The sequence below is a fragment of the Pongo abelii genome, chromosome 21 (genome assembly GCF_028885655.2).
Source record: "Pongo abelii isolate AG06213 chromosome 21, NHGRI_mPonAbe1-v2.0_pri, whole genome shotgun sequence".
Taxonomy (NCBI): Eukaryota; Metazoa; Chordata; class Mammalia; order Primates; family Hominidae; genus Pongo; species Pongo abelii.
The window spans coordinates 16,123,437-16,133,880 of NC_072006.2; the positions used below are offsets into that span (position 1 = coordinate 16,123,437).

At 41.2% G+C, this 10,444-nt stretch overlaps 1 protein-coding gene and 1 long non-coding RNA gene across 3 annotated transcripts; one reads left to right on the forward strand and one right to left on the reverse strand.

Annotated features, from left to right (window-relative positions):
• Window positions 1-414: 414 nt before the first annotated feature.
• Window positions 415-2,448, reverse strand: NKX2-4 (NK2 homeobox 4). Its single transcript, XM_024239107.3, has 2 exons — window positions 1,772-2,448; window positions 415-1,399 (listed from the first exon to the last, which is right to left on the reverse strand). Exons 1-2 carry the CDS (start codon window positions 2,217-2,219, stop codon window positions 777-779), a joined length of 1,071 nt encoding a protein of 356 aa, XP_024094875.1. The 5' UTR covers window positions 2,220-2,448; the 3' UTR covers window positions 415-776.
• LOC129052085 (uncharacterized) lies at window positions 2,068-9,980 on the forward strand. 2 transcript variants are annotated; one of them, XR_008516833.2, is made up of 3 exons: window positions 2,068-2,237; window positions 3,196-3,365; window positions 3,447-9,980. It is a non-coding gene; the product is annotated as an uncharacterized LOC129052085 (long non-coding RNA). The 2 variants fall into 2 exon arrangements; XR_008516832.2 differs by lacking the exon at window positions 2,068-2,237 and adding an exon at window positions 2,473-3,038.
• Window positions 9,981-10,444: the final 464 nt, after the last annotated feature.

A 10,444-nucleotide genomic window follows, 5' to 3' on the forward strand; every position in this document is an offset into this window, starting at 1 on the left:
TAAATACCATGTTTACAGAAGGATAGGGTTATTTATTTTCTCAGTTAATTTTGGGAGACCAGATTTCATATACAAATAGTATACAACCTTTCTTTCTTATGGTGAGCTGCATCTTAGGGGGGAAAATCCTCTTTTAGGGTAACATACAAACACTCGCTTGCCAAATAATCATCAAAACATTTTGAAATCAGCATTAAATTTAAAAAGCTCCATCAATCCATATAATCAGTATTTTATTTTGATTCCATTGCTCTATTACCTAAATGGCAATAATTCCTCTAAAATAATGTTGCTATGTGTATGATCCACCTTGAGCTACAATTCAATTTACTTTCAATCAAACATTAATGAAATTGCACTTAGGGGGCCCTTCGAAAATTAATCTCCCAAGATAAATTCCACTTCAAAAAAGACTCATTGTTAAAGCTGGGTTGATTTTTATAGTTACAAACGCCAACAAAGTTTCCAACTTTGAGAGCTGTAGTTAAGAATGCCGTGTGAACTTCTCCACTTTTCGCGTCATTTAAGAACTTCTAGGAGGAGAAAATCACCACCTCAAAGCCTCGTGGCATAATGTTACACTACTCGGTTTCCGGGCTGTCGCTGTCCCCCGCCCCCAGCAAGAAGTTCACAGCCTGCTCCTCTCTGAGACCGGTTCGTTTTGAATCGCAGTTTACACGCGCGCGTCGGTTTTCGCATGCCTCCCCCATCCGTTCTAGCAGTTTCTTGCAGACCCTTCGGCTGCACCAGGACCTAGCCCCGGGGCGCCCTCGCTGTCACCACGTCCTGCCATAGAGCAGGTTGGCGCCCAGGACGCCGCCGCTGTACTCCCCGGCGGCCGCGTCCAGGGCCGCCAGGCCGCCCCCCGGGCCGTGCAGCGCGGGTGGGCTGGGCGACAGCTCCTCCAGCTCAGGTGCGGGCGTCGGGGCCGGCGGCTGCGGACCGGCCTGGCCGGGGGTGGGCGTGCTGGCGCCGTTCTGGCACGGTTTGCCGTCCTTGACCAGCACAGGCACCGCCACGCGGCGCGGGGACGGCGGCGGAGGCGGCGGCGGGCCCAGGCCGCCCTCCTGCTGCAGCTGCTGCGCCGCCTTGTCCTTGGCCTGCCGTTTCATCTTGTACCGGTGGTTCTGGAACCAGATCTTGACCTGCGTGGGCGTCAGGTGGATCATGCTGGCCAGGTGCTCGCGCTCGGGCGCCGACAGGTACTTCTGCTGCTTGAAGCGCCGCTCCAGCTCGTAGACCTGCGCCTGCGAGAAGAGCACGCGGCGCTTCCTTCGCGGAGCGGCTGCCGCCGCCGCCGCGTGCAACGGAGCCAGCGACTTGGCGGCGTCCGCGATGCCCGTCAGCGACCCCATCCCGGCCACATTCACGCCCGCCGACGGCCCCATGAACCTGGAGACTGGGGAAGAGGCCCAAGGGGGAAGGCGAGTGAGCTCCAGGCCCGCCGGGAGTCGGTCCAGCCGCCACTCTCTTGACGCCGCCCGGCCCTCGCTGAATCCCAAGACCCCCTGAGCGCCGCGGCCTCCGGCCCCAGCACGCCCCGCGCGCCCTCAACGGGTCCCAGGACGCCGCGCGCGTTCCCGGTCAGGTCCCAGGACCCCCCGCGCGCCCAGGGTCCCCGGAAACCCCGCGCGTCCCGGGACGCCCCGCGCGCCCGCTCGGCCCCAGGATCGCCTAAGCCGCGCGCACCCCGTCCCGCGCCCCCGCGCCCCTCGGCTGTGGCGGGAAACGCCTGAGCCGCCCGCAGCCCCGCGCTCCTGGCCCCTCTCACTTGACGAGTAGCGTGGGTCCGGGTTGGCGCCGTACCAGCCGGTGGCCGCGCCGCCCCTCATGCCGTCCGTGTAGGCGGGCAGCTCGCCCATGTTGCCCAGGCCGCCGTTGCAGTAGCCGCCCATGGCGCCGTGCGGGAACTGCGAGACGCCGGGCGGCATGTGGTAGGTGGCGGCCGCCGCCGCTGCCGCTGCTGCCGCCGCCGCCGCGGCCGCCGCGTTGTGACCCGCTATGGCGTGAGAAGGCTGCATGCCCGCTACGGTCGCCGCCTGCGAGGAGGGCCCAGGGGGCGGCGCGCGGTAGGCGGCGGCGGCCGCGGCCCCCAGGGGCGCCCCCAGGCCGGGTGGCGCGCCGTCCATGGCGCCGCCAAACTTCTTGTAGGTCTCCTCGATGGGGCTCAGGATGTCGGACACGGAGAAGGGCGTCGTGTGCTTTGGGCTCAACGACATGGCTCGGCGAGCGGCCAGGTAGGGGGGCCCGGGGCGCGCGCCGGCAGGACGCGGCGGCCGCTCGTCGCCGCCACCTCGGCCGCGGCAGCTGAGCCTGTGACGAGGAGTCGGCGGCTCGGCGAGCCCCCCGGGCTGCGGGATCTGGGGTTTATTTTAGTCCGGCGCCAGGTTTACGACAGACTCGGGGGGCGGAGCAACATCCCAAACGAGCAAACAATGGTCATTGACATCTTTTCCTCTCGCCCCCCCAGCCCCCGCCCCATAATGGAGGCAAAAAAGGTAAAAGGGGCAGTTGGGTGTTTCTTGTAAAGATCACTCCCCGTTGCTTTTCCCATCCTTCGCTCCTCCATCCGCGGCCGTTACCCCAGCCCTCGAGCACCAGAAATAGAAACTCGGAGGCTGGCGTCGAGGCTAGACATGGATTCCGCGCCTGGCCCCGTCCAGACCCCAGTTTTCTAAAGTGACTTCGCACCAAAGTCCGGTATAATTGCGGAGTGGGGAACGTGCTGCTAAGTTTGGGGGGAGGGTGTTGCGGGGGCTCGCTTCATCCTCTCCAGTTATCAGCCCCTCATTCGCTGCGTCACCTAAAGTGTTAAAAAAAAAAAAAAAGGCTCTTGGGTCCCACCGTAAGAGCGCATAAAGAGAGGAGGTACAATGACCGTCCTTTGCCATTGTAGGGCTCCCTAATTTATGCGTTTTTAGACCCTTAAGCATCATTTTGTGGGCAACCAAACGGGCACTTCCAAATTAGCTCAAAGTATCCAAGCCCAGAGAAGAGAGAAAACACACATACACTGATAAATACGCAGATGCTACCTTGTAAGTATTCTGTTTTTCCTCTGTGGGGATGGAGATTGAACAAGGGAAAGAGGGGGAACATTTTTATTTCCTCAAATGTTTCCTACTGAGTTTGCACTTGTAAAGTTGTTTTTTCTGCTTTCTTTCCCTTTGTGTGTGTTCTTACTCTTTCTCTCAGTAAATATCTCTGACTTAAGTTTATTCTCCCGTCACTACCATGATCAAAAAGAAGAGGAAGACAAAATATCAAAACTTCCAAATATTTCTAGTTGTTCGCAATGGGTCTTTTTGTTGTTGTTGGAAAAATATAACCTGTTCAAGCGATATGAAAATGGATGCAGAAATCAGGTGAAAATTATAGTTTCTTTGGAAAAATACAAAACCATAGATAAACAGATTTTTAAAACTTTGTCATCCTTTGACTTGCAGTTTTACCCGAATACTTAGACATTATGAACTCTCTACTAAATACTGAACAAGACAAAGCATAAGACAAAAGAAGTGTGCAAAGCATATTGATTAAATTTTGAAAACAATCTTGCAGCAATAATAATGATAACGAGAAAACGAAGATAACACTTCTAAGTTTTCCTGGAAACTGGAGCAGGAGAAAGAAAAACAAGGAGAGTGCTTTCTTAAGCAATATTTTATTTTATTTTTTTCCAGAAAAGGGTGTGTGGAAACGATTTAAGTTTAACCTGACAGTACATGTCTTGAAGGCAAGAACAGTATTACATATTCCTTTTTCTGTTTGCTTTTAGCCCTTTGGTGGAAATGTTCTCCATGGTTTTGTTCTTATGATTTTAATAATTGTTTTATTCATCTTAGTATAGTTTTGCAAAGAAGCTGCCCTTTTTAGGGGGGAAAAAGCCATAGGTCACCTATGGGAAGGAAGTGACAAACGAATGTTAAGAGTAATGTTTTAATATACTGTAAAAGTAAAATGCAAGGTTACAGGAATTGTTTACAGACATCAGTATTGACTTAGCAAGATGAATATTGCTACAGTTTTAACACGATGCTACTTTTACAGGTCTTTTATGAACTTGAAACACATCGGCTAGGTCTTCATCCTCACCTGCACTGGAATTACCTACTTAAAAAAAACAAACTAATGATACACAAAGAAGCATTTATGTATGTATTTAAACACTTGCTGGGATCCTTCTGAAAACTACAGTTTGGATTTTACGTTTCTGGTTTAGTTTAAATTGTATTGTTTACTTGTATGTATTAGCTTAAGTAAAATAATAGAAAGTCATTTCAAACGTTTCTCAGAGACAACAGGGTAAGTAAAAAATAATTGTGTTATGACATCTGTGAATATAAAAGTTATTTGTGGCCCATTATATTTTATTTTTCAAGTTCAAACGTATTTCAAAAATGAAACCGATTATCATAATCTCCATATTCATTAGTTGTCCAAATTGAAAGGTGTTTACAATTTTAATTTTTTCCAAATGATTACTCTGTTTTCAGGCTATACATTTCATCTCATATAATTTTCTTTGTAGAACTTTGACATAGCAGTTAAAATCAAGTGGTTGTACTACAATTTTTGCTTATTTTGTTTTTCAACTGCATTGGGTCCTGTTATAAGTGCATATACATCTGGAATGCTTCCATCTTTAAATTAAAAGCACTTTATCACATCTGAAGGTTCTCTGCAGAGAGTCACTTTCTGACTGCTTAGGAACTTGATAAGCCAAATAGTATTGCATCACTATAGGTAAACAGTTCTGGGAAAGAAAAATCTACAATCTTTGACATTTCTTCCTGTCAATTGTTTGTACCTCATTCTAGAAATTACATATCTTCATGCCGGAAACACTATTTGGATGTGTGTGGATGATTCTGAAAATTGATATAGTCTGAAGGATGTATATGTACATTTATATACAGACACAATATAACCCAATTGATATTCCACTGAAGCTTTGTATTCATCTCATCAGATTATCGTGTACCTAAATTATGTGTGGAAATTTATACTTAGTAGATTCTCAAATATTATTGACTAAACTGCATTTCACAGGAAATGTATTTCTCAGGAGTGTTTTCTCATTGTTTTCCTTAAAAAACAATGCTGGCACCCAGCAAAATAATAAAATTAAAAAATAAAATAAAATGCAAATACTACCTAAGGGAATACAGTGAAAAGAATTGGTTCTCACTTTCCAATCCTTCAAGCCTCCTAGTTCTTCGCCTCAGAGGAGTTTGGTGTTACCTGTTTCTTTTGGAATGGCCTGTCCATCTAGAAGCATACTACCATTTTACATACAAAAGATTGCATGCTCTATGTGATTTGGTACTTTGCCTTTTTCATGGTTTAGGTTTTTATAGTTTCACACATTACAACATTGAAAGCAGACTAAGATAGGCTGTGGCAGATACAGAAATTTTTTCTAAACAAAAAGACAAGATTTTTCTAGACAAAACACTCCTGGCTTTCTGGCAAAAATGTGGTATTTGTTGAAAATCTCTGATGTGTTAGATAGCCTTAGTGCCAAAAATATTTAGCAAAAAAATTCTAAAGAAAGAGCCTTCTGCAGTTTGGATTTGCTGTTGGCAGGCAGAAGCTCAGCGAAAGGGACCTGAGAGGAGTTGAGAAACTTCTGACATACCCACTTTGAAGTGGGGGTCCAGCCAGTACTTAGAGGGAAATATTGTTTCTCTAGGTGGTGAATAGGTTTCCAGTGGGTCTTGTATTTCCTCATCAAGACTAACTGTTTGAAAATATAACTTTCTGCTTGACACCCAAAAATGTAAGTGCCTTTTAGAACTGAGACACTTGCTACATTTGCAATTAGTTTAAACTAGTTGTGAAATAATTTGATTAATGAAAGTTTTATATTGTGGAAGTAGCCTTAAAATATTGTCTTTGCGGTTGGGAAGGAATAAAGAAACATCTTAAGGATACTAGTATTTTGCAGCAAAATTTGAGGTTATAAAGAGGAAAATAAAACTGCCATAGAGATGAAACACAAAGTTTATTTGAATTATTTTACTTTTTTTTTGATGAATTCATCAGTTTCTGAGATCTGGTTCTCATTTCTTTTTAGTCCCTTTATAAGCCTTTTTCCAATAGTGTTCATTTCAATTATTTTAAATGTCTTACAATAAGTTTACACTTGCATTTATAAGGCTTTGTTATTTCTATGTGACACAGTAATCCTTTCATATTTTCTTCACAAAATACGAACTGGCAGTTTACTCAAAAAAATCTTGTGATCCTTTTCCTGAGATTCAGATATTTTAGACTGAAAATTGTTTTCTGACCAATGATAATTGGTATCAATAAACATATTTTAAGCTAACGCAATTATTAGTACAGTGTGAGAATGAATAGTAGGTGATGAAGACATTTTGTTGTCAAAATTATTATAATATGGTCCAATGAAATGATTCCTCCTCCCATCCCCCTAAGGAAAAAAACAAACAAGAAACCTCCCCTTCTAGGGTCGAGCTGTAACACTAGTTTTTACAGTCAGAGTAGAGAATAACATTGGGCTATGACAGGGGAGTAAAAATAGGGAAATTATCCAGTATGTCCCAATTCTCTCACCCTAGGATTAGGAGCTTGAGCCACAAATTCAGATTTTTCTATGTTAAAAATTATTTTTTAGAGTAATAACATGTATGGGAAAAACTGGCAATATTGAAATATAATTTTTTATTTCTGAATTACAAGTTTATTGTATATTTTGTGTATATAGAAGGTTTAAAATATTTTAGAACATAGTGGTATTTCCATTGAACAACATTTTTTAGGTGTTTTGGAATGTCATTAAATGGCTGTTTTATAGGAAAAAGAATCCTCTGAATTTTAAGCAAAACTATATTTCTGTTGGTTATTTTGTGAGAGGAGTTAGTTTTTCTAAGTGTTCTACCATGTTTCCAACACAACCTAATTAGAGTAAATACACAAAGCTTTTAAAAATACTTATTTTATAACTTCTCACATACTGTCACATTTTTCACATCTGAGATTTAGTGGCTTTAATGTAAACTCTTTTTCTCCTACAAGCCTCATTAAAGATGTGTCATCTTACATTTACAAATTACTTTTTAATTATCAAGGAAGGTATCAGTTTTTAACATCTGGGCTGAGTAATTGGGTTGTTGCCACCAACACTTACTTGAAGGAGAACTCCAATTTTTGATGTTTTGGTAAATTGATTATTAGGTTGTTGGATTTGGTAATAAAAACTTTTACTGTGTACATTTTAGAAGGAACAGCTATGACAATATAGTAATTAGAGAATAATTTGGTCAATTTTGTCCCCTTCTGTGTACTACTAATGTTGAGGGAATAGTTGACAGGTACTTGTATTCACATGTATCTGTCTGAATTGTAGGTTGAGAATTGTTCTTAAAAGGAAGCAATAGGCTAATTACCTCATAAATCAATGCAAATTTTTGCAGATTTTAAGCAATTTGTTGCTTAATAATTTGCATTAAAAAGCTTAATATGAAACAATTTCATTAATCTACTTTATTCAGACAGTAAGTGCCACAAGGAAAACCTGACTTAATAAAGTTGCCTTATAAGATTTTCTCAAGTAAGAAAACCAAAACCCAAAAAACCTAATAAAATGAGAGTCTTAAACCACAACAGACGTGTCAGATGGACTTGAAAATTACTGATTATTGTCCCATAATATCCAGTTTGTGAAATAAATTGTGGGATCTGGCTCTAGTAAATCTAGGGTTTATTATAAAGTTTTTAAAAGTGAAGTACTAAATGTAAAAGGCAATTTGATCTTGTCACTGTGTAGGGAATTATGTAGGGGTAATACTGAAAAGGTAATTCAAACTGGTGTTTGTACTTTTAGAAATCATGGAAATTACACAAAAATGTCACAAACCACAGCCATTGGAATTTGGCCCAATATACCAAGCCAGAGAAATGAGAATTGCTTGAGAAAATCGGAACCAGCTTAAATGAAAGCAGCTTATCATTGGCATGTAGTATGTCTTTTAAAATGTGTAATTATCGAACAAAAGGAAAATAGAATATTTGGAGTAGATTACCTCTTCAAAATCAAAAAGCATATACTATGTATCCAAGATAAGTTTTTAAAAAACTAAACCATAAAAAATGGCAAACTTCAATGAGTGAAAAATTTTTTAAAATAACATATTCAAAAAAATTTAAATCAAATTTATATTTTTTAAAGTTCACTTTTTAATGAAGAACTAAATCTTGAACTGTAAAGGGTATATTAAGGTTAAATGTTTTGCATAAGTTATTGTTCTAGGATTTGGATAATAGAATAATTTACAAAGCCATTGTTTCAGTACATTATATGTTTACCATTACAAACATATAAACAAAATACTCTGAAAGGTCTGAATGGAAAGTATTATATGAAATTTTATTTTTCTATAAATATTGAGGTATATATATAATTATTTTTTGTTTTTATTTCTTAGCTACGTCTGCTGGAATGAGATGTATGATGATTTAGAGTTGGTTCTCTTAAGTGCAGTATTTCTTTAGGATAATCAGTGATAGTGCATATATGATTGGGCTACTGTTGTGAACATAATTGATGGCAGAATGCCTTGATGCAGCTCTTACCAACAATTTATGGAGACTAAAAGGGTGGTAGAACTGGTGGGTTAGAAATTGCTTTCTGAAGAACTGGAGGATCGAAGAGAAATCTGGGGTTTCCAGTGCCCTCTGAAATAATTTTTACATAAAACCCAGGTTTAGTAGGTACAATTGTTGTTGAAGTGCGCTGCTCATGAAAAGAATTTATGTGGCAGAAAGAGATTATTTGGTCATGGATATTGTATGAACAAATCAGGGCTTCTGTACCCATGTTAAAGGAAAAATGGAGAATGTTCTGTATATTTAATATGCACATGTGATTGTATTTAACTTTATAGGTAATAAATGATACAGGTAAACACACTTATGAAGATCAAACACGTTTCATGTCCAAGAAAGTCTAATCACGAATCGTCCTTAGCTTCCTGTATATGGATTGTCCCGTTCCATATGTTCAAGCAAGATGTATCTCTCTCACATAGATATTTTTACTTAGAGACTCAAGAGGACTTATGTAAGGCAAAAAAGAAAAACATAAACATTTATTCTTCCTCTGCCTTGATTCATAAAAAATCCGAGGCAGTTTATATATAAATATATTTGTGCGCTTTAAACATTTAGTAAGACTCAAGACCTCATAAATAAGGATCTTATAAAAGAGTAGGAAGTTGAGATATAAGTTGAAAAAACATCAACTAAACAGGCTATAAAGCCTACTGAATTCCTATAGTTGAGCCTCACATTTGGATCTAAGCTTCCTCGTGGTCAATTGAAAAATTCAGTTATATTTTCCTTGCATTTAGGAAGAACACCCTCCCAATACACACACACATAGACTCAACATTTCTTAAGGAAAGAGGCATTTCCTAATACTCAGCTCTAAAAAAAAATTTGTCACAGGGCTTCATGGAGGGAACACTGAATATAAACATCTTAATAGTTCTATAGCAGATGGAATTATTTTTAAATATTGGCTTGTTATAGTGGCCATTCCTAAAAAGTCTGAGACCTCAACATCGAATCATCTCAATTAAGGACTTTAAGGTTTAGGAACAAAATATGGTTCAGGTTTGTAGCCTTCTGATTCGGGAATGCTTCATACTTTAAAAAAATGACTTCATAGATCATGCCTATAATCCCAGCACTTTGGGAGGCCGAGGCGGGTGGATCATTAGGTCAGGAGATCGAGACCATCCTGGCTAACACGGTGAAACCCCGTCTCTACTAAAAATACAAAAAATTAGCCAGGTGTGGTGGTGGGTGCCTGTAGTCCCAGCTACTCGGGAGGCTGAGGCAGAAGAATGGCGTGAACCCGAGAGGCAGAGCTTGCAGTGAGCCAAGATCGCGCCGCTGCACTCCAGCCTGGGTGACTGAGTGAGACTCCGTCTCAAAAAAAAAAAAAAAAACTTCATAGAAACCACAACATTGTTTGATATCCTAGTTATTAGAAAGTTCTGATACTGAGGCTAAATAGGTCACCATAATTTGCAGGTAACAGTCCTAGATCAGTTCTTTGATGCCGAACTGTAACTCTAGTTCTTTCCCACAAAGCACTCTAAATATAAGAGAATATTATATTATATTCTACCTATGTTTCCTCCTTTTCATACTAAAATCCTCCAGAGCAAAAAGATCTAGAATGAACACATACAATTATATTAACTAAGAATTTATTTAGTGATTACTATATGCTTAAGATTGTCTTAGTGCTTTAGAAAACTGAGGAAGGAGCCCCTCTGATATTAGAGAGAATAAACTTATTCCTGGCATTCATATCCTGACGTTGAGCAGCATTTTAAAATTATATATTGATGTAGTTTGGATGCTTAACCCCTCCAAATCTCATGCAGAAATTTGATCCCCAGTGTTG

Bases quoted from the DNA above. Each gene is read 5' to 3' on its own strand.
- NKX2-4 (XM_024239107.3), bottom strand. From the start codon at position 2,219: ATGTCGTTGAGCCCAAAGCACACGACGCCCTTCTCCGTGTCCGACATC. The intron at 1,400-1,771 runs GTGAGAGGGGCC...CCTCTTCCCCAG, and splicing joins GGACCCACGCTACTCGTCAA to TCTCCAGGTTCATGGGGCCG.